The 26796-nt window shown below is 40.3% G+C and overlaps 1 protein-coding gene across 1 annotated transcript in view; it reads left to right on the top strand.

Moving 5' to 3' along the window:
- Positions 1–18214, top strand: part of skia (SKI proto-oncogene a) — a 63929-nt gene extending 45715 nt beyond the window's left edge. Inside the window, exons 2-7 of the mRNA XM_086068591.1 lie at positions 11691–11807; positions 12263–12378; positions 12812–13110; positions 13193–13521; positions 15099–15329; positions 16828–18214. Coding sequence (XP_085924717.1) covers positions 11691–11807; positions 12263–12378; positions 12812–13110; positions 13193–13521; positions 15099–15329; positions 16828–17022 — 1287 coding nt within the window. The 3' untranslated portion in view covers positions 17023–18214. The remainder of the gene's footprint in view (positions 1–11690; positions 11808–12262; positions 12379–12811; positions 13111–13192; positions 13522–15098; positions 15330–16827) is intronic.
- The last annotated feature ends 8582 nt before the right edge of the window (positions 18215–26796 follow it).

Here is a 26796-nt window from a genome sequence, read left to right as displayed (position 1 = left end):
TTGATTTGTTCACCCTATCACGATGCGGCATTGCAGAGATTAACAGATTGTTTTGTTGATTTCCGATAGCTCCGTTTTTATGATACAGTAATCTTGTTAATTGATTATTAACAAATAGTGTATTCTGCTTATTGCTCATTAACAGCAACATGTAATGATCTGTATTGTAATACAAGCTTTGCGCGCTCATTTATATACACAGGCAGCAACATCAAAATTGTGTTTCTGCCTATATAAGATGCCTGTCTGTTGATTTTGTATTTTTATAAGCAAAACCATTTAAACAGAATCCCTACATTTGTCTGCACTCAGCATGTTTCTACAAGTTTGCATGGCTGCTGGTAAAATTGTTCAGCGGTCTGATTGGAAGTCGAAGGAAAAACTCCCAGCTAGCCACAGGGCATGCAGAACATCATTATAACCAAGTGTCTAAAAGCTGTCGAAAACATTCTCATCACAGCGCAACTGGAGTGCTCGCTAACAACCCAGACCATTATGCCTCTGCTCTCCGCGTTGGCACTTCAGCACACATTGCACAAGTAGAGACAGACATTCTCTGTCACCTTAGTCCAGTCCATCAAAATCTTATGCTAGTTTCTCCAATGTGATGCTTGTGAGATTTTTCCTGGACAGTCTAATTTTATGAAGCAAAAGAAGCTGTAGCACTAGTTAGTTAGTTATTGCCACTGCCCTGGTTTCTTTTGGAGCACTAGTGCGATATGGACACCATTTTATATCCCGATACACAGGTGTTTTTATTTTATTTATCTAGATAACAATATATATCACAATACAGTATTTCTAAATGAAGCCATTGTTTTCTTATATTTTCTCCCTTTGTTTATAAATCACATTTTAGGCTGCCTACCATTTAAGAACACAAGTTTGTCAGCTTGTTCTGCAATGAAATGAAACCTCTTTAAAAAAAATGTCTTGCTTTTATTTTAACTTTGGTTTCAGGTGTTTCACAGGTCAAGAGACAGGAAGACAGACATCTTGATTTTCTTGCAGGTGCAAGCCTTGTTTAGTGTGTTTGGGAATTTCATTCATATTACATTCATAAATATGACCTCAGTGCGCATCCATCCTCTCCTGAATCATTGTTGAAAGCAATTAATTGAACATATTATTACTATTATTTGTATTATTATTATTTTTTAATCACCGTGATTGGCCGGCACAGCTACGTGGTTCTGCTGCAATTTGAAAATGTGCGATGTTGATTTGACAAATTGTTCAGCCCTACTGACTATTGTTCATAACTTGACCAGCCATGTCAGAAAATGCATCAATGCATCTCTCGTCGCTGCACTCGACATCCTGCATCTCTGCGCGGCCCACTTAATGCCTATGTACAACAAACAGAGCCATCAGTGGACACAACGGCCTTTATATGCAGTTTATAGGGCGCCACTGTCGCCGTTTGTGAGGGTCCGGTGTACTCAGTGATTTGTGCTACAAAGTTGCTGGAGATGAGTGGCAGCGTGTGTCATACGAGAAGCCCAGTCAGGAGAGTGGCTAGCCATGATGTCTGAAACAGCTGACAGACAGAACTAATCCTACCCCGCAGACAGGAAGGAAAAAGGCTGTAGCCTGTAGCCATCTGATCTCTGGTCATTGGAAGACTATGTGCTTTGTGTACATCAAGCAGTTGGTCATTGGACACGTTGCCATCAAGCAACATCACATCTAAAAGTGTTATTCGTCTTGAAGTTATTCTTACAATTGTGAATTATTTGGAATTTTGGAAGAGGACACACAGGCTTTGATACGGAAGTCATACGCAGGTAGAATGGAATGTTGCAAGCTCATATTTGACCACAAGCAGAGTATAATGAAGTTATGTTGAGGCACCGGTGAGCATCTGCCTCCAATTCATTGGTAGGTATTTTTGGGAGAAACAATCACTTCAAGGATTATATTGTTTCAGCTTGTGTGTTGAAAAGCACAAGACCAATAGAGAACACATTGGCAGGAGATTTTAAAGAAGAGGCTTAAGTAACTGAGGAGGCAGCAGGGAGAAGACATTACTATCACTGCTGACCTCCGGTGTTGTTGGTTTACATGAACATGAGCATTGACTGTTGCTGTTGACAGGAAATGCAGCAGCCAAGCAGGGGGTTGGAATATATCAGCTTGAGTGCCAACACAGTTTACATTTTCCAAAGGAGAAATATGCTTGGACTTGAAATGATACCTTACTAATGGACATACAGGACTATAGAGAAGTAATGCTTGGCTGGTGACATGGGGGTGGCGTGACTCAGTGGTAGAGTGGTTGTGTCACAACCCAGAGGTTGTGGGTTCGATCCCATGCCATTGCGTCGAAGTATCCTTGAGCAAGATACTAACCCCCCCAGTTGCTCCTGATGCTACGTCAATCGGTCCAGCATATAATTGGCGCCGATATTCAGCATTTTATGAATATCGGCCTCTTTTTTTGTTTTGATGTCCGATATATTAAAAACTTATTTGTTATTTTTGCTATGATGGGCGCTTTTCTCTTCCGCCTGCGACTAACCTAATAGCTGTTTTTTAGAGGCTATTTGGGAGTTATCCCAGGGTTAGCTTGTGGGTGAACAGTTAGCCCACAAGCTAACAGCTCGTGAATTAGCAGCTATTTGGGAGTTAGCGTGCGGGTGAATGGTTAGCCCGCAAGCTAACCGGCTAGCTCGCAAATTAACAGCTATTAAGTTAGCCCATGAACTAACTGTTAGCTTGCGGGCTAACCTAATAGCCGTTTTTCAGCGGCTATTTGGGAGTTATCCCGGGGTTAGCGTGTGGGTGAATGGTTAGCCCGCGAGCTAACAGTTAGCCCGCAAATTAGTGGCTATTTGGGAGTTGACATTATAGTTGGTGCCAAAGCTGATGGCAAACAAAAAACCTTTAACATTTTGCAAATCACAAAAGCTGTTTAATAAACATGTGCTTGAAGGCATTTAAGCAGTCAAGTGCTGGAGTTTTTATTATTTTATTTTTACAAATTTTAACACCAACTTTTTTTTTTTGTGCAAATGTATATCGGCTTCAAATATCGGTTATTGGGCTCCCTGACTACCGATAATCGGTATCGGTATCGGCCCTAAAAAAAGCATATCGGTCTGTCTCTAAAAAGCACCATATAAATTAAGTACCATTTTCCATTCTTTGCTATCTGTGACTTCTTCAAGTCTCTAATTTTCACTGGGATGCACACATTATTTGCCTCTTACCTGTCTCCATACCTTTCAATATCCTCTAAACAGGCATCATTTCACCTTTGCTATCTCAAGTGAGAAAACTCTTATTGTTTATTCATTCACATCTGAACAGCAGCAGAACATTCCATCTGTGAATTAGCACACCACCTCTCCTTACCATATGATGTTATTCAGATGGAAGGATATGGACTAGACTCTAAACCAAATTTTTGTCCCTTCCTTTCTATATTAAATTTGATAGATGCAAGTTACATTATGGAACAATATTAATCATATGATGCACAACTATAATTTTCCCAAACTGCATATATACTCGTATATTTCATGTACCGGTATTGTAAATGGACACACTTCCTCTTGCATTGCAGTCATGGTAAAACAAATTCGGAGCAGTAATGGGGGGCGCCTCATTATCAATCCTTAAAGTACAGGTGTAAATGGGATGAAGACAGAAAGTGCAAGAGGGTATAAGACTGTAATTGGTGGTCTGTCTAGGGTCCCTCTCTGGAAAAGGCTTTAGCAGGCGTAATGATGCCTGTAAGATGAGAAGGGATTTGACTGCAGGCCCCCGCCCTCATTTAAATCCCCTTCATCCGCTACTCTGACAGGAAGATCCAAGCAGGGCAAGTTGCCAGTGCAAGGACACACGATGCGCTCACAATAGCAAACTGTTATTAGCAGCCATTGGTCTGTCCCATTTTGAGACTAGCAGGCATGGAGTGTGCCATTCAAAACAAAAAAAATACTCTGGAGGTTGGATTTTAAATTGTGACATAACACAATTCTTGACCACATAGAGTAAACCTCCTATTAAGATAATTGTAGTGAAAGAGTTTGAGTTCAAAAGCTCTAAAGCTGACTTGTCATGACAACCACACGTTGTTGTGTGGGTGTGCGTGTATTTCTACAATTTTATAATGGAACAAGCAGACACTGTTCACATATCATGCACGTTCCCCCCCTCAATACTCCTCAAGTTTTACAGGTTATGACTTGTTGGACAGTCTTTAGTGAGGTTGAGAAGTAGGTGCCGGTGTTGCATCCAGTGCCCCTTAAATCGTAATTGGAAATCAAACTGCCGCTTTGCCTGTGCATGCATGCCCTTTCCCTCCTTGCCAGCTGGCACAAGTGTTCATGCCCACACACATTCCCCACCGCTATTTATGTATTTGCTCAGCCATGCGACTTAACCCTTTCACGAGCAACCTCAACCTTAGGGCACGTTAAACGTCAAGCAGAATTACGCCCCGTGTTCCGCATTTCCCCGTCTTGCACATACACAGACACATTCCTCCTCTTGTGAACCATAATTCACATCTGGCCTCTTTTAAAGGAGGCCAGCTATTTGCACTGATGCAAGGCTAAGAGCCAGCAACATATACTGCACCCCCCCCCCCCAACCTTCTACAACTTTTACAAGGGCTGTAAACAAAGGAATTTTTTCTCTCATCTGTCATTCAACAGTTCCTATGCCAAATGTCATCCTTGTTTATCACCGCCTCCCAATTAACGTGAAATATAAAGACTACTCATATCGATACTGCGAGGATCAGGCAAATGATTTACAGGCCCATTTTAAAAGCAAAAGGGTTTGTATCTGGAAGAATTTTTTTTTGTAAGCTTCAATTTGTAATCTTATATTAAGAACTAGTCTATGTAAATGAATAATTAACGACAATAAAAGTAAGAAAGTTGTTGTACGTACGGTCCTTAATCACATTTAAAACATTGTCACATTTTATATACTGATTAAAAAGGCGGAGAACTCCCGTCTATAAATAAACAATATAATAATAATAATAATACAAATAGTAACAAAAAAAACGTTTTGAACCGGAAAAACGTGCTTTGATATAAAAAGTGCGAGTGCATCAAAATGAATTGTTCCACTCCAGGAAGTGAATATTTACAGTACTGACAAATTTATTGAAATTGAATTGTAATCCCACTGAGTCGGAATCGTTCCACTTTCAAATCAAATCATCTTCTGGGGAGAGATGCACACCACAAGTATTAAGTATTCTATGTAATCCAATTATCTTATTGTCCAATATGGGATTTGTTTGACGATGTCTCTTTGAGGTTACAGTTTCGATACAATGAAAAAAATATGATGAACCATAACTGCAATAATACAATCAATGATGGTGCCTAGTTTGATATACATATTAACATCAGTTATTTCATACTAGACTTTCAGGTATGCTACGGCAGTAAATTGAATATTTTTGCTGGGGACTATTGATATCATATTGTCTCTTGCGTCAAGAGTAATCAAATAACATTCCTGCATTTATTTCCCACACTGGTAATCGTGTAATAGCTGTATAAACATTCAAGCCATGAAGTGGATAGAACCATGTCTTGTCACTTGGGGGTAAGCGATGGAAAAGGAACAGGGATGGAAAAGTCCAGCTGTATTTACTTACACCCTCACCCTTCTGCCTGTCTCTATCTTTCGTCTTTGCGCTTTCCCTCTCTCTCCTTGGTAGGCGGTTCCATGCCTCTCTTGGTCTGAGGAGAGCCAGTCTCTCACCATTCCCACGGAAACAGTTGCCAAAGCAAATTTGGCGAGAGGATATGGAGACCCTGCTCTCTTTCCAAACCTTCCCGTTTCTTCTTTTCTGTGTGTGTTCCTTTCTGTGTTTTCCAAGCCTGTGGTACGAGAGTCATTCTATGCCTGCTCACTCTTTTATTACATTACTCCTTCTCCTTTCATTCCTTCTAATACAAAATGTCCATGTTTTTTTCTTACTTAAGAGAGGCGGAAATATGGGCTACTTCTTTGATTGATTGAGAAATAGACATGCAGTGATGTCCTCAGTTACTTTCTATCGAAGCAAGAATGTGGGTCTTTGATTGTTATAATCTACAAAGATTCACTTCCTGGACAATCTCGAGCTTTGTTTTTGTCTTTCCAGCCCTTGTGACCTTTTTTTCCTTCTCTGTTTTTACTGATGTGGCTGAGAGAGTTGAACTTTCCTTCCTTTCGGGACCAGGGGACTGATGTAGCTTCTTGTCCTCTCATTTGTTCCACTGGATCCCTGAAATGTTTGTATAGTTGTTACATTGGATAGCAAACACTGTTGCGCAGTATTGTGGAATATCAAATGAGTAGTCGCAGTCAATCCAGTGTCTTCTTTTCATCAGAGATGTTTAACCTTTCACCCATGTTACGGCAGCAGTAGCAGCTCTAATTTCTCTTCTGTTTTGTCTACTGGCTCACCGGACGCTTCCTGGTAGTAGAAGCTGCTGGAAAAAAACAGCAGACCCACTGCTGTATAAATGTTCTGGGAACAAAGGATGTGGAAATACATGTTTAAACATGAACGAGATGAAGCTTTTGTTTCTCGGGTTGCGGCGTCCCTGCAGAAAGAGACGTGAAGGTTATTGGAATGACATTTTCCACATTGCTGTGTCACTATGAAAGATGTGTGTTTGTTTTGGGAAAGTAGTCGATGTTTCCTTGATGTGGGCATAACTGATGGGTTAGGTTAGGATGAGTGGTACAGACAGGTACCTTGCGGAACTCTTGCAGTTACCTAATAGCCTGAACATCTGTCTGTGCACTGACAAACACACACTCGCAGATATCTTCATCTTCCAGACTAAGCGTGTTCTACAAGTTAGTTTCACAAAGTTATAGTAGTTACTTATGTGCTGAGCAGAGGAAACTTTGTAACTGTACTTCTTTTATCAAAGTGAATTCTAGATGAGGTCATTTTAAGTGGAGTCAGCAAATCAGTTCAAACTGATGTCAGGAATAAGCCTAAGCAGCCCAGTCTTGAATAACAATCATGCTTAACATTGTAGTGTGCCAGTGGTTTTATGTTGACTACAGACTGCTACTACTTACTTTATTGAATACAGTCACTGTTCTTCTTAGCCAATCCCCAGCAACTGGAAAGATGGCAGGAGGAACAAGTTGCCAAGATTGTCGCTGTGCATCTGCTTTTGATGGCAGAACCTAAAAGCACAGATGAGCAAACTAACTCAGAAGGGGAGCTGCCTTTCCCTTTATTTTGTTTAGTGGGCAAAACTGTACATAGTACATCCATGCGGTTCTTCACATATGTCAAAATGGTATCTCTGCAACAAAATATGCAGCTGTTATATATATTCTTTCTCAACCCTTTAGCCTGCCAAATTCATGTTAGCGGCGGAACTACATTCATGAAATTTGTTTGCCAATGAGCAAGAGGTAACCAGCTCTACCTTTCCCTACACAGAGGGTGCCTCCGTCATTTTTCAACACCATGGAGCCCCCATAATAAGACAAGCAAAGGTCAATGTTAGGTCACAGGCAGGGTGTGGCTCCTTTCACCATCCAGAGTCAAGAAAGAGCAAAGAAAACAGGTTTCTTTGGCCTTTTCACCTCGTCCTACAATGGAGGATGTTAAGCAAGGCAACCAGTTTAGCACCATACCAGAAAGGCTGTTTGCCACGTACAGTACAGTCAGGCAGTCTTAAGTCACATTATGCGGTCAAAGCAAGAATTGTTTCCTGTTTAAGGAAATCATAACTGCGGTGAGTGGAATTTTCAAGCGTGCCCAAGATTTACAGAGTTGGGCTACGTTTTAAAGAGCATCATGGGTCACTGTTAACTTTTCTGTGTAAGATCTGTTGTACTCTTTTTATAAGAATACTATGCTACTTGAAAACAAATGTGATGTTGCTTTCTGGGTAGACAGAATCTTGCTTATTTGTTAAGGACATCCTGTAATCTATGACACAGGAAATGGTCTCAGACAACTTCATGTGGGAGGCGAGGCCCTGGCAGAATATGGAGCAAGAAGGGGGGGGGGGTGACAGAATGTGTCAAGAAAGAGACTGCATTACCTCATAAAAAGCTGTCTGTCACAAGAGAAGTAGTTAAAGCCACTGGGATTGGATGGCATTTTTGACACCCCGAGCAGTCTGCAAAGTCCTCGCTTGAAAACTTTCCTTAGGCTCTGCCGTGAGCATATTCCCTGAAATGGAGTTTTCAGAAAACAGGAAATCTTCTCGGGCCCTTTTGGCATAATGCCAGCAAAGTTGAACGGATGTAACCTTTCCTGCATGTCGGTTACTTTTCTGACTGATGGCAAACCCACTGACAAAATTCAAATTCAAATCGATTGTCGACACCCTCAATGCCCATCTCTCTCACTGTCTGTCCCACCCAGCTCCCATATGTTGGAAAACTTCCATATTCACAAACAAAGAAACAAACTGCTTGTGGTTGTCTCGTGTTTACAGTATCTCTGATGTTACGCAGCAGAGCTAATGCTGTACTTTGTCAGACTGCAGCTTGGATGAACTCCTTTTTAGATCAAATCTGCCCTTTATATCCATTCAGCAGTATGTCTTCATGAATGTCTGCAAATAAACTCTGTAGCTGGATGGCTGAGTCTGGCATGTTGTGAGAAGTTCGACTTAAAGCTATAGCCTTTAGCATGTAGCCCACTTCTCTTGCCACGTTGAAGCCACCATGGTTACACTGACTGACATCTATTTCGTCCACTTGGGCTTGGTGCTTTTTTATGCAAAATAATCCTCACAAGTGCTAGCCCTGTATGTGGGAGGCTAAAACGTTGCTGATTATAACACCTGGGGTTGGTGGGTGGCCAGTGTTGCAGAAAGCTACAGTCCAGGAGGTCCAAAGAATGCTCGGAGTGAGATTTTCCTTGATTGTACGCTATCGTTACATGCTTGGCACATTACCATTATCACGCCGCATTATCCGTGCTTTTATTTAGAAGGCTAGACTTCACCAGCTACAGAAAGTTTTGTGCCAAATGATGCTGAGCTGACCTGAAGGGTTGCGTCGACTTAACAGTTGTGTACATTTTAGGGGTGTCCATCTCTCAACACAAGACAATTCGATAGGATTTGTGGGGTGCAAAACGGTTCAATTACAACGATTCGATTCAGTATAGTGTGGTACGGATCTATCTATCTATCTATCTATCTATCTATCTATCTATCTATCTATCTATCTATCTATCTATCTATCTATCTATCTATCTATCTATCTATCTATCTATCTATCTATCTATCTATCTATCTATCTGAATAAATGTATACATTTCTGCAAACCAAGCATACGTGACTTTGTAGAAGACATATCATGCGACCTTTGGCAAACATAAGTGGTTTGCAGACAGAGGAAGTGCAATGAAACTCTGAGGGTGTCAGAACGCGCAGACAGTCTTCTTACTGAGAAGGCTGTTATCACCCCACCCATCCTGTCTCACATACAGCGACACAGAGACATACTAACAGACATCCATTGCCCAGACACGTGCGCACGTAGGAGCCCCCCGCATGGCGGGCCCCTGTGGCAGCTGACACAGGGCTGCCACTCTCAGTTTGTCCACATATGTTGTTCCATCACTGTGACTCGGTTTCTCAAGGAGAACATATTTCTAGCCCCCCCACCACCCAACCCAACCCCCCCACCCCCCCACCCCCACCCACACCCCCCCCACCCCTGCAGACAGCAGGATGACACCCTTGCGTAGATGTTTTAAGGTGTTATGCTGCCGGTATGAGGTGTTGAACCTCAGTATACGGTGCAAAGAAGTAATGTCTACCACACAGCCTGCTAATCGGAAACTCTTTATCTAAGAAGTGTGACATCCTGTCTATGTTGTGTGTAATTCACGCCGGATCATAAAAGGGTTGGGCTGTTAAGCGCACAGGCACATGCGTTCACACACACACATCCATCTTTTTTTGTGCGTGTCTTCTGCAACCTTGATTTTCATACACACAGAGCCACAAACCCTCATTGGATTTTAAGTGGTCAAGATTTTACTATAGTGAATTATAGTGTACCACTCTTGATTTGGTCCCTTAAAACCTATGTTTTTGAGTGAGTGCTACAAGAATGGCCAAGCCTTTCAAAATTAAAACAGTTCCCAGTTTCATATCTATCAGTCACTCTTGTTGTATGGAGTGGTGGCCTCTAATACCAGAAGCCGCTCCAAATTAGCGCCATGAATTTTGCTGACACTTAGTTCCCACCACCTCCTCCTCCTAATAGAGCTTTGATTTCTCACTGACGCTCTGCAACCCATAATCCGCGAGAAGAGGGCAGGCACGTGGCACGGGGACTTTGCCCAGAGCGCACTCGCGCGTTGCTAGCTACATTCTAGGCTGATCTGTAGGCACACACCTCTAAACTAATATGTAGGACATATCTTCTGATCTAGTCTGCAATGCTGGAAACCACAGACAGGACTCCCAAAGCTATTGCCTGTCTGAGGTCATGAACCAAAACAATAATATCCATCTGACTTCATATCAAAAGGTTAATGGGCTCTACATATTTGTGTTGCATTTGTTTGAAATCGCCCACAAAATGCTTGATGGCAGAGATTGTCTAAAAATGGATTTTGAGTAACATAGACAGACTGTTTGTGTGCGTGTGTGTGTGTGTGGGGGGGGGTGTGTGTGTGTGTGTGTGTGTGTGTGTGTGTGTGTGTTGGTGGCAGCTAGTGACAGCCCCACTTTGGAGAGGCTGAGGTCAGTGCCATAAAGCCAGCCTAACACAAAGAAAGAGAAACACAACCCTACTTGTCTGTCTGTATGGGTGTGTCTGTGTGTGACAGACAGACAGGCCCGCACACACACGCACGCACACCCCCACACACACACACATACACACAGTGCCCCGGTCACCTCTTGCCTTCACTCTTGGCAACTCTTGAGCAAACACGTCTCGCAAGATTGGTTTGGTTGGTGACAACAGTGTGACACATTACCATCGTCTGGACTGTTTGTGTGTGCGTGGTCTTGTTTTTGTTACATATTGGGGCCAGTATACCGGGATTTCACAGAGTTGTGGGGCCCAGAAGTTTAGACCTCTTTTTGAGGGTCAAGACTTGGTTTTAGAGTTTAGGTTTGAATTGGGTTATGGTTGAGGTTAGGGTAAGGAATAGGGGTAGGCAATCATTTTTGCAGGTTGGGGTTAGGAGAAGGGGCTAGAAAATGTCGATGGGATGGTCCCACAAAGATAGTAAAACAAACCTGTGTGTGTGTGTTTGTGTGCGTGTGTTTGTGCATGCGTGCCTGTGTCATCCAAAGTCAATACCGTATGCAAATTTAAACACACTGGCACTTCCAGTTATCAGTAACCTCCTCTGGCACTCCTCTATCAGTCATCCCTGTTTACACACAAACATGTTAGCTTTTCTGGCACAACGTGGTGCATTTGCAGTTCACTGACCTTCGAGTGTGACAGTTGTTGATTGGGTGCCAAGTGGGGAAGACCCTTCTCATGATATTAGGAAAGCACATTCGTTTGGATGTGCTTGGGCCCATGTGATTTTCTTCTTCTTCTAGTTTAAACAAGGATGTCTTGGTCAGAATTTTTCAAGTGTGAGAGCAAAAATAAATATCAATACTCAAATTATGATTATGATTATTATTATTATTTTGCACATCTAAAAATTTAAATCCAACCTACCGCTGTATCATTAACCGACCAATGTCCTTTTGTTCAAGGTGTCGGATCCTGTTCCAATCAAAAAGCCCAAACATGAAGACATCCCAATACAATCCTCCGCGGCTGACAAGGAGAAGCAGCTTGACTGGCTACAGTCCCTTTCCATCCCTAATAAGGTCAGTGTTAAGATACACAAGGTAAAATATGTATTAAAAAAACATGTGCAATCTAGATATACCCGGACTGGTCACCAGGAAATTCACAGGGCACTCCAATAACTCTTTCACCAAAATTCTTCAATCCAATGATCTGAATGTGGAATTGTCCAACCACATTTTTAAGTTTGGCATATTTTCCTTGACAATTGGGGGTTCTGATTTTTGTCTTCATAAGAACCTGGCTTTTGGGAATCAGCAATGAAGTCCAAATATGAACATTAATGTTGTTCGACTGATGCCAGTCTGAGCATCTACAATAAATACCCGACTCCTCATGGCCAACACTCTTCGCCTTGCCCCCCTTAGAACTCAATTGTCCACGTATTTTTGTTTGTGCGCCAATCATAAATTGTTTACAATTCAATTTCTGGCTAACAGCATTCAATAAATCCCATTTCCCGCATTTCCCCCAGGGCCTCAACTGCATTCAGCCGAGACAGAGGCCATCAGCTTTTAGACCGTGGTCGCCGCACATCTCTGCCGGTGATAAGGAACCCTCCAGTCACCCTCTCGCTCTGCTAAGAGACAAGTAAGTCCATATCTATTTTGGAGGGGAAAAAACAACAAAGACCTGCTTTCCAAATACTTACCTTTGCTCTTCTTAGAATAATTCCAGTCTTTAGTGTGAGAGCTGACAACATATTTGTTCCACTGGATCTGATGAACTCTTTCTGACTGTACCACAACCTCCCACACTTCAACATTAATAGACATTTGACACACTCATACTGTTAATACCCACTTGGCATGGTGCTGCCTGTAACATTACTGTAGATCTGGCCTAGATTCTTATAAAGTGGGAGTAGGATGGGATGCAAGTACTGCACTGCATTTGAATCTTTCTTTACCCTGGACTGGTGTTGACTGTGTTCAAAATTACCATTGTGGCACCGACTTGGGTGTAAAATCAAGCTTTTGACATTGATCGTAACATCGGGTCTGCTTGGTCTGGCTTCTTCTAGCTTCTACAACTACAAGAGCCTGGAGAACGCTGTAGCCCCTAATGTTGCCCTCACACCGTTGCCCCTGGGAAAGGCGGGCCCAATGTCCCCGTCGGTCCCCAGCACGTCGCACCCAAGCGCAGGGGAGCCCCCAGGCGAGGGCGCCAATGCCGGCTCTAGACCTCGCAAGAGAAGAGCCACAGGGGAGCTCCAGCCCCCGGCGCCCGAGGGAGCCTGCTCTCTTACCTCCACTGCTAGCAAGCCACCTCAGGATGACAAAGACTCGGAGGTGGAGATTGAAGTGGAAAGCCGCGATGAGTGTAAGCTGAGATCATATCGTCCCAGAAGTATACTGAATTTTTGAAGCAATTTATTCAACCCCTCTCTTCTCTCTCTCAACAGTCACTTCGTCTTTGTCCTCGCTGTCGTCGCCATCTTTCACTTCGTCCAGCTCAGCCAAGGACCTGAATTCACCCGGCGCCATCGGGCCCCTCTGCACTGTCATGACGACAGCTGAGGGCGCTGCCCCTGCAGCTGCTCCCATCTCAGCCCCTGTCACCCCTCCAGAACTAGGGCTGGAGTCAGAGCTGGAGAGCTTGCGGCAGGCGCTGGACAGCGGCCTGGACTCCAAAGAATCAAAAGAGAAGTTCCTGCATGAGATAGTCAAGATGAGGGTGAAGCAGGAGGAGAAGCTGGGATCTGCCCTGCAGGCCAAACGCAGTCTGCAGCAGGTAGGAGTCTATGACATCTAAATTATTGCATGTGAGAGGATTGCTTGTATCGATTCCAATTTCCTCAATCGATTCAATTGAGATTTTTCCAGAGTCGATTCGATTCACTTCATTTCAATCTGATACCGATTCATTATGGAACATCAGTTCTTCTGATGAAAATGCCACCGATATTCAATTCCAATTAAATATTGCAGAGGCAGTTTTATTAATAGAAGTCAATTGTGTAATGCATTACACAAACATTGACATCAGCAACAAAAATATTTAAACATTTTCATAATTCAAATTAATTAATTGTAAATATAAATGAAAAGGATTCAATAAGTCAGGTCTTTCATAAATGTAAGAAAATTATTTTAAATTCATGTGAACAATTTCAAGAAAATAGTACGATACAAAAAATATTGCCTTTAAAATTCAATTTTTTAAGAATTAATAAGAAAAGGACAGATTAAAATATGGCTGAATTGTTTTATGAATTGATATCAAGTTAAAAAAAATCAATTCGATATTGATAATTTGATTATTTTTAAACTCAGCCATAGCTGCTTTTGAATTACAGGAAGTTAATTAATAAGCTATTTTAAATTTAATCCACAATTTCACTTTTAGGGGCTTTGGAATACATTAGCGCATTACAGTATATTATAACAAAGTAAATCCTAATTAAAAAGATCTAAAAACTCAACCCTAAAGAGTTCATATAAATTGCACATTACAATACAGAACTGGATTACAAATGATAATCAGTGCCTGCAAAGCTTAGCATGAGTTGGCAAGTGATAACAATGAGAGCGGATGTTGCTGCAAAAAGGAAAGGCCAGACTTCCATTTTTATATTTGGTCTTGGACCGGGAACAAGAAAATGCAGTTGAAAGTGTGTGTGTATGTGTGTGCGTGTGTGTGTGTGGGGGGGGGGGGGGGGGGGTGAGTGTGAATGGGGGTGTGTGCGTGCGTGTGTGTGTGAGTGAGTGTGCAGCACAAAAATAAGTCTCGAGCAACCCAAAGCTACTCCAGTGCAACGACATTCCACTCTCACTTTGTATCCGTGCTCTGAGGAGGCGGCAGGCGAAAGTACAACCTACAGGAACAAGTCAAAGCAGCCAACGAGCTGCAGGCTGAATGAAGTGTGGTCTTACTTGAAACCAGCACCATTCCTGCTGGGTTTAGCTGAACCAACACGAAATGTTGAGATGGGAAGTGTTGAAAGTCGGCCCTCGTGTAAAGCCTGTATAGAGAAGGGCGTGATAAGGGATCGTCTTTTTCTTGGAACCAACAAAACTTGATGACAGACATGTTTGTCCAAACTGTGAAGTTCCCATGAGTAGGCTATGGTTTCTACTAACACACACGCACACGCAGTCATTTAGAGGAAGGAAATCTCTCTTCAGTTAGCTTACATTGCCCTAACCCTCGACTTTTTGAAAGTAAACACTGACATTGACACGGCGGCTTACTGAGTTTCTGGAGCCAGCACCAATCTTCTCAATGGCAAACAGGCAAAAAAAATGTTTTAAAGATTGTCCGCTACTTTGTTTCAATAGCAACAATCCCAACAAAATGTCTGTTTCCAGGAGCTGGAGTTCTTGCGAGTTGCAAAGAAAGAAAAGCTGCGTGAGGCGACTGAGGCCAAGCGAAATTTGAGGAAGGAAATCGAGCGCCTGCGAGCCGAGAGTGAGAAGAAGATGAAGGAAGCCAACGAGTCGCGCGTTCGTCTGAAGCGGGAGCTGGAGCAGGCCCGGCAGCTGAGGGTCTGCGATAAAGGCTGCGAGGCCGGACGCCTGCGCGCAAAGTACTCGGCACAGGTCAGTTTTCAACGCAAATACGTTTTCAACAAGAAAACTTTCGGGTCTGGAATTCTGCATGCGTACAAAAAAAATACACTTGCACTGCAATTGCGGTGGTTCATGGTTTCTGTCTTTAAGCCCTTTCAAGGTCTGCGGAGAAGGAAGGAAAGAAAAAAAAAACATTTCCTTTTCCCCGGTCAAAAATAAAAGGGCGTCGGCCCAAATGCAGAGAGCGAAGTTCAATCCCCTCTCGGAAAGGAAACAGGAAGACATGTCGACTTCCCCCAGGCATCATGGGAAATGCAGATTAGACAAAACAAGAGCGAGGTTGTGCTCTCCGGCTGCGTCTGCCTCCCTGTAGACACTTCACTCCTATTTGAGAGCTTGTTTTTGAAAAGCAAGGCGTCAGACAGTAGAAGTAGAATTTGAAGCATTTTTACCTGAATACTCAACTCTTGAGTAGTCACCGATACCAAATACTGATACTACTAGTAATTTGTTTTTTTCTTTTTTCAACAGATAATTTTAAAGAAGCCCTATATATATATATATTTTCTATTTAAAAAAAATCAACAGATAATTAAAGAAGCCTTATACATCCCAATATTTTGATTACAAAAATTACAGATAATTAAAAAAAAAAGCTCTAGGTATCAAAATATTTAGATTTTTTTTTTTTTACAAATCAACAGATATTTTTAAAGCAGCCCTATATATCCCAATATTATCCCTTAAAAATACTTTTTTTTTTGCCAGTGTGTTCATAGGATAGATATTTTGTATAGGACATACATTAAAATTAATTTAATAAGTAAAACAAAACTAACAATTCTGTGGCCAGAAGTCCCAATCAAAGTAATCTTTCAGACATGTATGCCTTTTAGTTCCGTAAAACAGCCACAAGAGGGCGACAAATGCTGTTATTGGCCAACGTTGTAAACACGATACCTCGGCCTGATACCGATACCTGTTATTGGTACTCGCCCATCCTTACAGTACTGGGATATGTACGCCATGCATAGTCTTCAGTTTGCCATGATATGACCCAATTAAAAACAGACCAGGATTGTCCAGGCCCGCTCTCAACCAATCAGTGCCCAGCAGCATGTTTAGCTCCACCCTATCACACTATTAGGACTTATTGTCCAACAGTTCACGTGAAATTGGGATTGTTTACAATGGAAAGCCATACTGAATGGAAGCGAACTTCAACTGCGTAGTATTGAAGTCACACTTTCTGTTTATCTGCTGTCTTGCCCTCATTTGATCTTTTCTTCTATCTGATTTTGTCTCGTTTAATCATTTCCCTCATCCTAACTCGTTGCATCTGTCTTGTCTGGTCTGTCGCGTCTCATGTCATGCGTCTGTCTTGTCTGCTCTCATTTCGTCTTTTCCTTTGCCCGGCCTGTCCGCCTGTTTGTCCGCGTTGGGAACGGGCTCAGTAATCGGATCATAGCTCTCGCTGCCACAAACGCTCTGGTGTACGATTTCATCCGAGCCCCGTGATGTTTTCCAGATCGAAGACCTCCAGATGAAGCTGCAGCATGCCGAGGCCGACCGTGAGCAGCTCCGAGCCGACTTACTGCAAGAGCGGGAGGCCAGGGAGCACTTGGAGAGGGTGGTGAAGGAACTGCAGCAGCAACTTTGGCCCAAATCCAACAGCGAGAAGGACTTGACAGCCAAGGACAAGGACATGCCATTGAAAAAGTAATCCGGTAGCCAAGTCCCTCGTGCCCCCCTCCATCCACACCTCCAGTGCAGAGAACAACATTTTCCACACGACGGAGGTTACAATACACACCAGTGTTCTTCATGCTTACGGTGAATAACAGCAGGATTTGGATCCTCATCGTCCACGTCCAAGAACAGAGAATGGGAGACGAGCGATCCCACCAGAAAGCGCGCCACTTGAACTGTGACTCTCACCTTCAAACTGAAAAGTCGATCGCAAGAGGGAAAATGTGGTTGTGTCAGTCTGTGACGAGAAATGCTAAAAGATGATCATATTCCATTTGTCAAAGGGGAGGAGCCTCCACATTTGTCCCTCGTTACCATGAGGACGGAAGATTTTGAAGACATGATAAGCTACATAGACTCTGTAAAGAAACAAACATGCAAATAAATCTGAAGATGAACAATACAAACAAAGAACTATCCACATGTGCCGCCATGTTTTTTTTGTTTTTGTTTTTAATTCTTGCTTTTCGGGAAGCCAATCCCAACCGACAGGGAGCAAATCATCAAATAATGTTATTGCAAACGTCATCACACAATGAGCACAACTGCTTACAAATTGATATCATGGAATTTTAGATTTTTTTTCTTGGTGATGAGGAGGACCCGCATTGTGAAGACAGCCTTCGCAAGTGAGCACTTGATTTTGAATAATCAAACGATTTCCACCGATCCTATTTTGTCCCAGTGTTGCTCAGTCCAACGAACACGGGTCAGCAGCCATATTTGTGTCGAAGCATTTGGGTCAAAACCCAGAGCTGTCCGATCTTCTAAAGATGAAATATTCCACATGCGAGCGCGCCCTTCTTTTCTCATCTCATTACAAAGAAAGCTGGCATTCATTTGACTTTAATTAATCATCTTATAAAAACTTTATGACTCTATGGGGCACCCTTGGCAAGAACCACAAATGTTCATGTTCATTAAATTAAGGTATGTAAATATATATTTTTGGGATTTAACAATAATGAATGGCACTTTGTCCTAACAACAAACTGTTTGTATGCGTTGTACTCCAACTTTTCAATCTTATTTTGAAAACACCATCTTATACATGAATGCTACCGTATAAATCCAATTAACATTTTGTTGCTTATATTCATTCTCTATTAAATATTGTTCTGTTTACTTAAAGGCAAAGTATTGTAAATAAACCGGAAGAAAAACAAGGCTCTACCTGTTACTGCCTGTTGAAGTTTGGAAATGATTGAACCAATTGCGTTGGCCAAAACATACAAACAGATGACAAATCAAGAGGGAAACTTGTCTGTGAGTGGCTGCAGATATATTGTGTCAAATGGTTTAAGGCGTTTGCAAATGATGTCATAGTTTGTGGCCTTGAAAGTCGCAACATCTCATGGCTTGACTTTTTGGGGGATGTTGGTGTAATGGTGTGAAGCGAGCACAGCGCCATGGCTACACTTTTGGTTTTCCCTATTCGTTTGTCACCAATCAGTATGTTAGTATGGGGGGGGGGGGGTTCTTAGAGAGAGGGAAAATAACCTGCACAAACAATCACATTTGGATTTTTATTTAAAAAAACAAACAAATCAAAAACATAAAAAAAAAAAAAGAAGAGACATTGGCTGGAAGATGCCGTTGCAGTGGGTACAATGCAATCAGAATGTACATTATGTTAATGCTTTTTTTCCCTTTGATTGTTAATGTTTGAAATCAGATATTTTATTGCTTGTCTGTTATGTTCACATTTTTGATAGAAAACTCATTTTTTGTTTATGCATGAAACTGAAAACTTTTGCCATTCATATCGTCAAATATCGGGCATTTACAGTATACTGTTCATGTGAGGGGTTTGTTGTGTTATGCAATTTGAAGCAATTTGTCTTTTGTAGGAGGAGGAAACCGTAAATAAAAGCAACAAGCTGTATACGTGCATTAAAAAAAAACAAATAATTCAAGAAATAAATATATCAAAAGCAATGCTGGACAACCTCAAGTGCCTGACACTGGCGAAAGGTTTCCAGAAGAGGAAAGCTGAAGAAGAAGCTTAGGGGGAGACAACTACTTTATAGAAAAGAAGAAGAAGAAAAAAAAGTCTCTCTCTTTCTCAGCAGCTCTTTTTTAAAAATCAGCCATCAAGTAAAAACAGTTTACGTTTCTTTTTCAATGCAATTTAACAATCACTATTAACACGTAAAGCTTTTTTCCCCAGAGTGTGTGCTTTTTATTCTTTGTTTGGATTCGATGATATGCATGAGCAAATACTTTTGTAGATGATCTTTTTTTGAAAAAGACAAAAAAAAAGCCACTTGCTTTGGTAAGTTGTTGCTAAAGGTTGTACATACAGAGTTCTACGTGTTTAATCCAAGTTTGTGGACATGCTGTCCTAAGACATGCATGTTGAGGACAATAAAGAGGACATTGTTATTGTTGTTACTGTGAAAGGCCAGCTCCAATCCAACTGACACTCCCTCTCAGAGAAAGACACTGCGTCTGCCACTTTGGCACGCCTGCAAATTGGGGCAATTTTGTAGTTGCTTTTACACTCTAAAACGTTGTTAGCCCGTGTGATTTTGTTTATGCATGTTTTCTACAAGGGAGCCGATAATGTCATTGGCCATTCGTTCTCCCTTGCAAGCAAGATCAGATCTTGTTTTCGAAAGGATTTTGCCAGAATAACAATCCGCATTAATAAACAAATACTTGCCAGTGTATCAATTTGAATATGAATTTACAAAATGTAAATATTTTTTTCATTAACAATATTGTATAATATATGTACATGGTGTTTCCTTTTTTGAAATGAAATCTTTTCTTACAATAGATGTCTTGTTTTATTGTTTTTTTAATTTGTGTTTGGAAATATTTCAAAAACAGTTCATGCAGTGCGTAAGAGACGATTCTCCACATAAACAAGTTGATCCAATTCTTTTCTGTTTTTTTTTAAACTGTAGTCTTTGTATTGCATTTTTTTTTTCACCAATTCACGTTTTTAGTCGTATGTTTGGTATCACATAGCAGAACGATGTCTCTCTTTCACACACACACACACACACGCAAGCTCATCTTAATGATTGTTCCCCCAACATCCTTTTGTATCTGTTTAGCCCTTTGCTGCTGCTAATGCTATATAAAACTTCTAGAAATATTTTTTATGTAAGAGGCAAAATGGAAGCGTTCCCATTTATCAAATGCCACATATGCAGTACGAAAAGCTCGGCCCACTCATGTGATCCTCTCGTTTCCGCTCATCTTTCCCCAACAGGACCCTCTCTCGCACGACACCGACAATATTGTAAAGTAAAGGACTTTATGAGATTATGTTTGAAAATAGCTATGCTTATATACTGCAGTGACTGAATGTACAGTGTATAGATGCATTACCAGAAATAAAGTTGTTGGTCCAGATTGAATGGCCCAGTTTCTTTGCTGCTTATTTAGCAAAAGAGAAAAATAATAAACATTGTACATAAAAGCGATGACGCCCCTTCAGTTTGCTGAATAAAAGTTGGGATTAATAGAAAATATCTTCTCATTGGTTAAAATACAATCTACAATAACCGTTTTCTCTGCTGAGTTTCTTCCACTCAGTGTCACATTTACAGCCTTTCATTTGATGGCAGGAATGAAGGAGTAAAAAAAGAAGCGCAACTGGCCCACATAGAAAAATCCAAACGGAGTAAACATCTTTATATTTAATAAACATGTCAATTGACCAAATAAGAATTTGAGAAGCAAGTAAATACTTCTTCACGGCACTATTGATTCTCATAATCATCCTGTATTCACAATACATTTCTCTGATTTCAGTCACGCAAGCATCTTTTCCATATTAAGGAATGGTACATGCCCGAGTATCAAGACAAGATTTCACACAAAGATATGGTTTTAGGGCATGTGCTGGAGAAAGCTCCATAATTACTGTAAACTGGCAAAAAATAAAAATATATGCAAGCACTTAACTAGAGATGAATTTGCACTAGTTCTCAAGTTTACGCCCACTCAGCTTGACAGCACTTTATGTAAACACTCATTAGTGTACACGCACACACTGAGAGCCCCCAACCCCAAAATGAATTTGTTCTGAAAAATAGCAAGGCTGATGTAAGATTCAGATTCAAGTTATTTCTGCCACCACGATTGTTTTTTTCTTTCATTAACAGAGTGGTACAAACAATTTTGTCCACGTGTGTACAAGAGTGTGCTCACCCCGACCGTGGCGGGTCGTGTGACACAGGTCGAGTTGATCAATGACGTGTAAAAAAGAAGTAGACTCAAGCTGAAGTGAAACTCCAGCTGTTCACATTGTTTCCACAAAGTAAAGAGAATGTATACAGAGTGATAAGAGAAAGGAAAGAAAAAGGTTGACTAACTGTGATAAAAACTAACAAGCATGATTGAAATTGGATTAAAACTGAGACTCAATTTAAAAATGGTGAATACAATTAACACGAGAGGTTTACTGGTGAACAAAATGAAAAGGGAGAGGAGGAGCCTTGAATTCAGAAATCGTTGCGTTCTTGTCTTTCCTGTCTTCATGCAACTTAAGGAAGTGTTGCTTTAATTTAGCTAGCTAGGCGAGTTAATATATGCTAGACTAGAATTGCTGAACTTGGCATTGCAATTAGGACGCTGACGCCGTTCTTACATGTGAATTTATATTGTACATATTCATTCGACCACTTTCTTTTTTTGTTTGACATACTATGAAGGGATTACGACAATAAATAAATCACATGACTTACCATCACAACAGCCACCAAAGTGCACCAAATTTACAGATGGGTGTTAGAGTAGACAATATTTGTATTCTACTCTTTGCGTGTTCAATTAACTGAATGGTGAGATTCTGGTGAAGAAGTCCCTTTGCAAAGGTATCATTATATCAGAAGCTTCTGATCACACAAATGAAGTCACCCAAGCAGTGTTCTGTTCAAAAGTGTGTCTCCTCCTCCAGCACACAGTACATTTATTGCAAATCAGTGAATACAAGAAAATCCCCCTCTCCTCCCATCAGCAAGTTCCCATAGGTATAAATCAGATTAGAGAAAAACAATAATAAATCAGCCTGTCTCTTCGACCGACTGAGACCGGTACCAGGCTACACTCCCTTTTAGATAATAGTGGAAAAGAAACTTGTTGCCCTTCTTTTCTCAGACGAGAGAGACAGATAAGAATACAATAGACAATACTATTCATTGAGCTACACAGCTATAACTAAATCCAAAACGGCTAAAATATAAATTGAAACTGAAAAACAATGTTAATAATTCAACATGGGCCACACAAAGTAGCGTGAGCACCTGCAGCTAATGATGGCCAAGCAAGGCGTAGCATCACGAATCATTTCAGTTGGGTCTGTGTCTTGACTTCCGCCGAACCCCTGAACACTCACTCACCGAACCCCTGGGATTCGATCGAACCCAAGAACCACGCCTCTATAACAACTGACAATTGAACAGAGGGCTCGCATCAAGACTGATAGCCTAATCATTGTGGGAATTACGTGCGTGAGGATATACTTGAAGCGTTCCAGCTTGGTGTAAGTTGACAGAGTGAAAAGCGTAAAGGGATGTTGATGAAGTTGCAAGGTGGCCCTCCTTCAAACCGTCTTGCAGTTAAACGGCAGGGCTGTGCAGCATCGCGCGCACAAACTGAACTTTCACACCTTTTGCGCATGAATTGTCCAAAGAGCCTGCGGGTGCTTCGGCTCTCTCAATCAATATTTCAGCGCGCCGAGGCGTCGTTCAGCCTTCTTCCAACTTGGAGCGCTGCCAACATCTCGTTTCATTCCCACCAACAGCCGGCCTACGCACACAACCACAGGAGCAGTAGTAATCAGAACACAGCATTTTGCAAAGCTTTGTTCTGCCTTGCCAGGTGCAATCACGAATAATGCCAAAGCAATGCCACTAGTCAAATAATTATAATATATATATATATATATATATATATATATATATATATATATATATATATATATATATATATATATATATATATATATATATATATATATATATATATATATATATATATATATATATATATATATAAAAATATATATATATATTTTTTCTTCTTCTTCAAATGGGCTCTTAACTTATGGCCCTCTCAAGACAGGACAGCTCAGCTGACGATCATCACACTATATGTTGTACAATAAAAATACAACGATTAAAAAAATACAATAAATAATAACAATAAATAATTACTACAACTACTACTACTACTAAAATAAAAATAAAATAAAATGCAATAAATAAAAAAATACAATAAAAATACAATGATAAAAAATAAATACAAAATAATAAATATAAATAATTACTACTACTACTAATATAATAATAATAATAAATACAAAAAATACAATAATTAAAAAATACAATAAAAATAGGTCTACAAGACAGTAATTTAAGTTAGCAGATTATTTGACTATGACTCATATAAGAAGTAATGATTTAAATGGGCCCTTTGATTGACCTCCTATCTGTACAGTACAGGCTCTTTAACAAATAGAAACTGGTAAATATGAAAAAAATCCATTTCGTGAGCATGTACTGACTTTTACAAGGATGTGATTTATAGTTGCCCTTTGGCATGAATGTCATACTGGATCTGTTTGTCTATTTATTTATTATTTATTTTTTGTTTCGACTCTTGAATATGCTCAGGATTGCTGCATGATACTAAAAATGACAGAATAAATGAATTATTCAAGAAATAAAACTGTGACACAAATATAAACTGATCAGGGTCTTTAAATACAAGCGTCATTATTTCGTCGCCCGCAGCAGAATGTATTGAGGAATTGCCTGTTGTGTGCTACATGAATACAAATGTTCAAAAAAAATTTTTTTTATTTTATTTTTATTTTTTAATATAAAATGTCGGACAAAATAAAGTCAGTGATGATCTACTCCAGCCAGAATTTGTATTTTGTTGAAAAGAAGAACAAATTTGGAGGAGTGGGAGAAATAGCGCTGGCCATATAAGTTGCAATGAACCTTTGACAGCTTCACTCCCTTTCAACTTTCACGACTCTCATGCCTGAAAGGTCCCAGAAAGGCTGACTAGTGGCGACTCTCTGTGGTCTCCAGCTCTTTTTTTTTGTTTCTTTTGCTCTTTATCAATTTTGGAGGGATTTCTTTATGGATACACATACCTGATTGACATTTAAACAGCGTTTCTCACAATTAACCAGAAAGCCCAAATAGCCAACGCAGTCAAATGTGAAAACATCCTGACACATTTGAAAATGTGTATTACTTTCATACATTTTTCAGTATCTTATTATTTGTGTAGCTTATGTTGTAAATTGCAACCAAGTGAATATTTGAAATCCTACGAGATCAGCAGAACTTTATTTGGGCTAATTAAGAATATAATAATAGATGCAGTGACTACCATGGTAGCTTTGGTGTGTTACCATGGATAGTTCTTAATTGTAAATGGAAATTTTTCTAGTTGTAAATGCAGCTCCATATATTAAACATACATAAAAGGTATGCTGTGCTATGCAGACATAATGCTAGTTTCCTTGTTTCCTCAGTGCCGAGTAATTGCTGAAACTACTTTACCATCACATGACCATATTGTTGAAGTCATCTGTTGACGCTCCAGCTTCTCAAACAACAGCCAAGGTCGTATCAAGAGGATTTCACCTTCTGTGCTCTTTGCTGGCCATTTGTTTCCACATCGCTTTCTTTCTTTTCTTCTTCTTCTTAAACATTTTGTTGTGTTCATGCAAATGTAATGAAACTTCCCAAGGGAGTTTTATTTTATATTATCCAATTTTGTCATTTCCAACTTCAGCTCTTGAAATAGGTCATTGATATACTGTTGACATCAAATTGAACATTTGAAACAGCAGAACCAAAGGCTGGTTGAAAACTGGCAACTCTACTTTTGCAATACAGACATGACCTGCCGCTGCAGGTAGCATGAAAAAAACAAAGCAAAGAGCAATATATGAACAACAAACTGAACAGTGTGATATAATTACATGACATCCTATAGAGGATTCATGGTGGGGGTTATTTACAGTATGTGATTGAATCCATTTGAAAACGTGGAACAATTGGCAATTGACGTTGGCAGGGCTGCGCAAAATTCACAATTTCACAATTCAATTCAATATATGAATATGCATTTGAATTGACCTAACCCCGCAGGATGTTAAATTACATTTGAATTACAGGAAGTCAGATGGACTGGTGTGCCGCAGTAATTGCAGATCCCAAATCCCATTTGTTGTGGGAATTGGTTCACCAAAATGAGCATAGACAAATTTCCTTTTAATTCTCTTTTTTGTAATTTTTTTTTAACCTGAGTAGGCTTTTAATGTCAATAAAAAACAATGACTACACTTTACTATTTACTATAATCGTGTACGCAGATTCCTTATTCCTTCGTATGAAACTCAAGCTTCATTATTAAATACACCTGAATTTGGTGTTATGAATTTCTTTGAATTTTATGCAATTTCAATTCTACTTCCTGCAATTCGAATTTCAATTGCAATTCTGCTTCCTGTTTGCCGCCTCAGTTCAAATTCAAAAATGTAATTGGAATTTAGGGGTCATTCTCAATTCAATTCTAAATTTCATACAGCACTACTGCGTAACGTTGCTAGGTAAAAGCTCAGGTTGTGCCCCTGTGGTCGTCCTGGTAACATGATCAGCAAGAGAGGAAGCAAAGCAGGGTGTGTAAAGCAGACAGAAATGTTTTAAAACTCTTTGAATTTGTGTTGGAGAGGCGGGGATGCAAAATATGTCTCCTTCACATTAATTTGATCCACCTCATAATTCAGTTGTTAATTTGGCGGTACAAAGCCCAAAAATACATCAGTTCATCACTGCATGCAGCTGACATCTTTGGATGGAAAAAGCTGCTTGATGGCCAAGAGGCAGACACGTCCTGCAGCGCCGACAGTGACAGCCACTGACATAATGATGTATGCAGCAGCCGCTTTGACAGGCAGCACGCTGAGATGCTGATCACTTTTGTCAAGCTGAGATGGCAAAAGGCATCAGCGACCCATAAATATTGAACCTGCCTCGTAAGGGGGTGGGGCACCTGCGTGGGATGATTGGGGCCTCTCCAGCAAGACAAGTGCGAGTCTTTGCATGTGCGTGTGTGTTAGCCATCAGGTTAGTATTCATTCACAAGTCTGGAGTCAAGTATTGAAGACATTTTCATTTATATTTTGCCTTTTGTGAAAAAAATTAGATGAATCCGACCTTGTATGAATTATAAGGTTTTTATTACTGTTTTTATTTTTTTAAATAAATTAGTTCCTAGGCTGGTCAAAATATTTTTGAACTTTTAACTTATGGAATGTGTTGTTTCACAATAATAAGTAGAGGGTTTTGTTTTGTGAACTGAACGGTTCAACTCCTCTGTCAAATAGTTCATAATATGCATACACTACATTTAATTTATCCAGTGGATCTGACATATTAAATGTTGCCTCCTTAGGCAAGAGGTTTGATTGTTTTAGTTTCACCTTTCATTCAAAGCTTTGTTCTTCCAAACCATCTCATTGTGTTACCATATTAAGAACTTTGACCTTGTTCTCATTCTAACAACATACAGTAATAAAGTCATTGTAATATTGTACATGAGATCTGTGAAGACAGTGTTGTCCCTAAAATGAAATTAATACAATAATTCAATTTGATAGCTTTGCATGTCAAATACATTAAATTTGTGGGTCAAAGTCTATAAATGAAATCAATTTGGAGACCCTCCCAAGGGTATTACAGTCAAGGCCTTGGAAAATATGCTG

The sequence above is a fragment of the Leptonotus elevatus genome, chromosome 2 (genome assembly GCF_054856555.1).
Source record: "Leptonotus elevatus isolate MCC_2025b chromosome 2, RoL_Lele_1.0, whole genome shotgun sequence".
Taxonomy (NCBI): domain Eukaryota; kingdom Metazoa; phylum Chordata; class Actinopteri; order Syngnathiformes; family Syngnathidae; genus Leptonotus; species Leptonotus elevatus.
The sequence above is the reverse complement of the archived record's forward strand: the minus strand, read 5'-3'. Positions and strand labels throughout refer to the sequence as shown.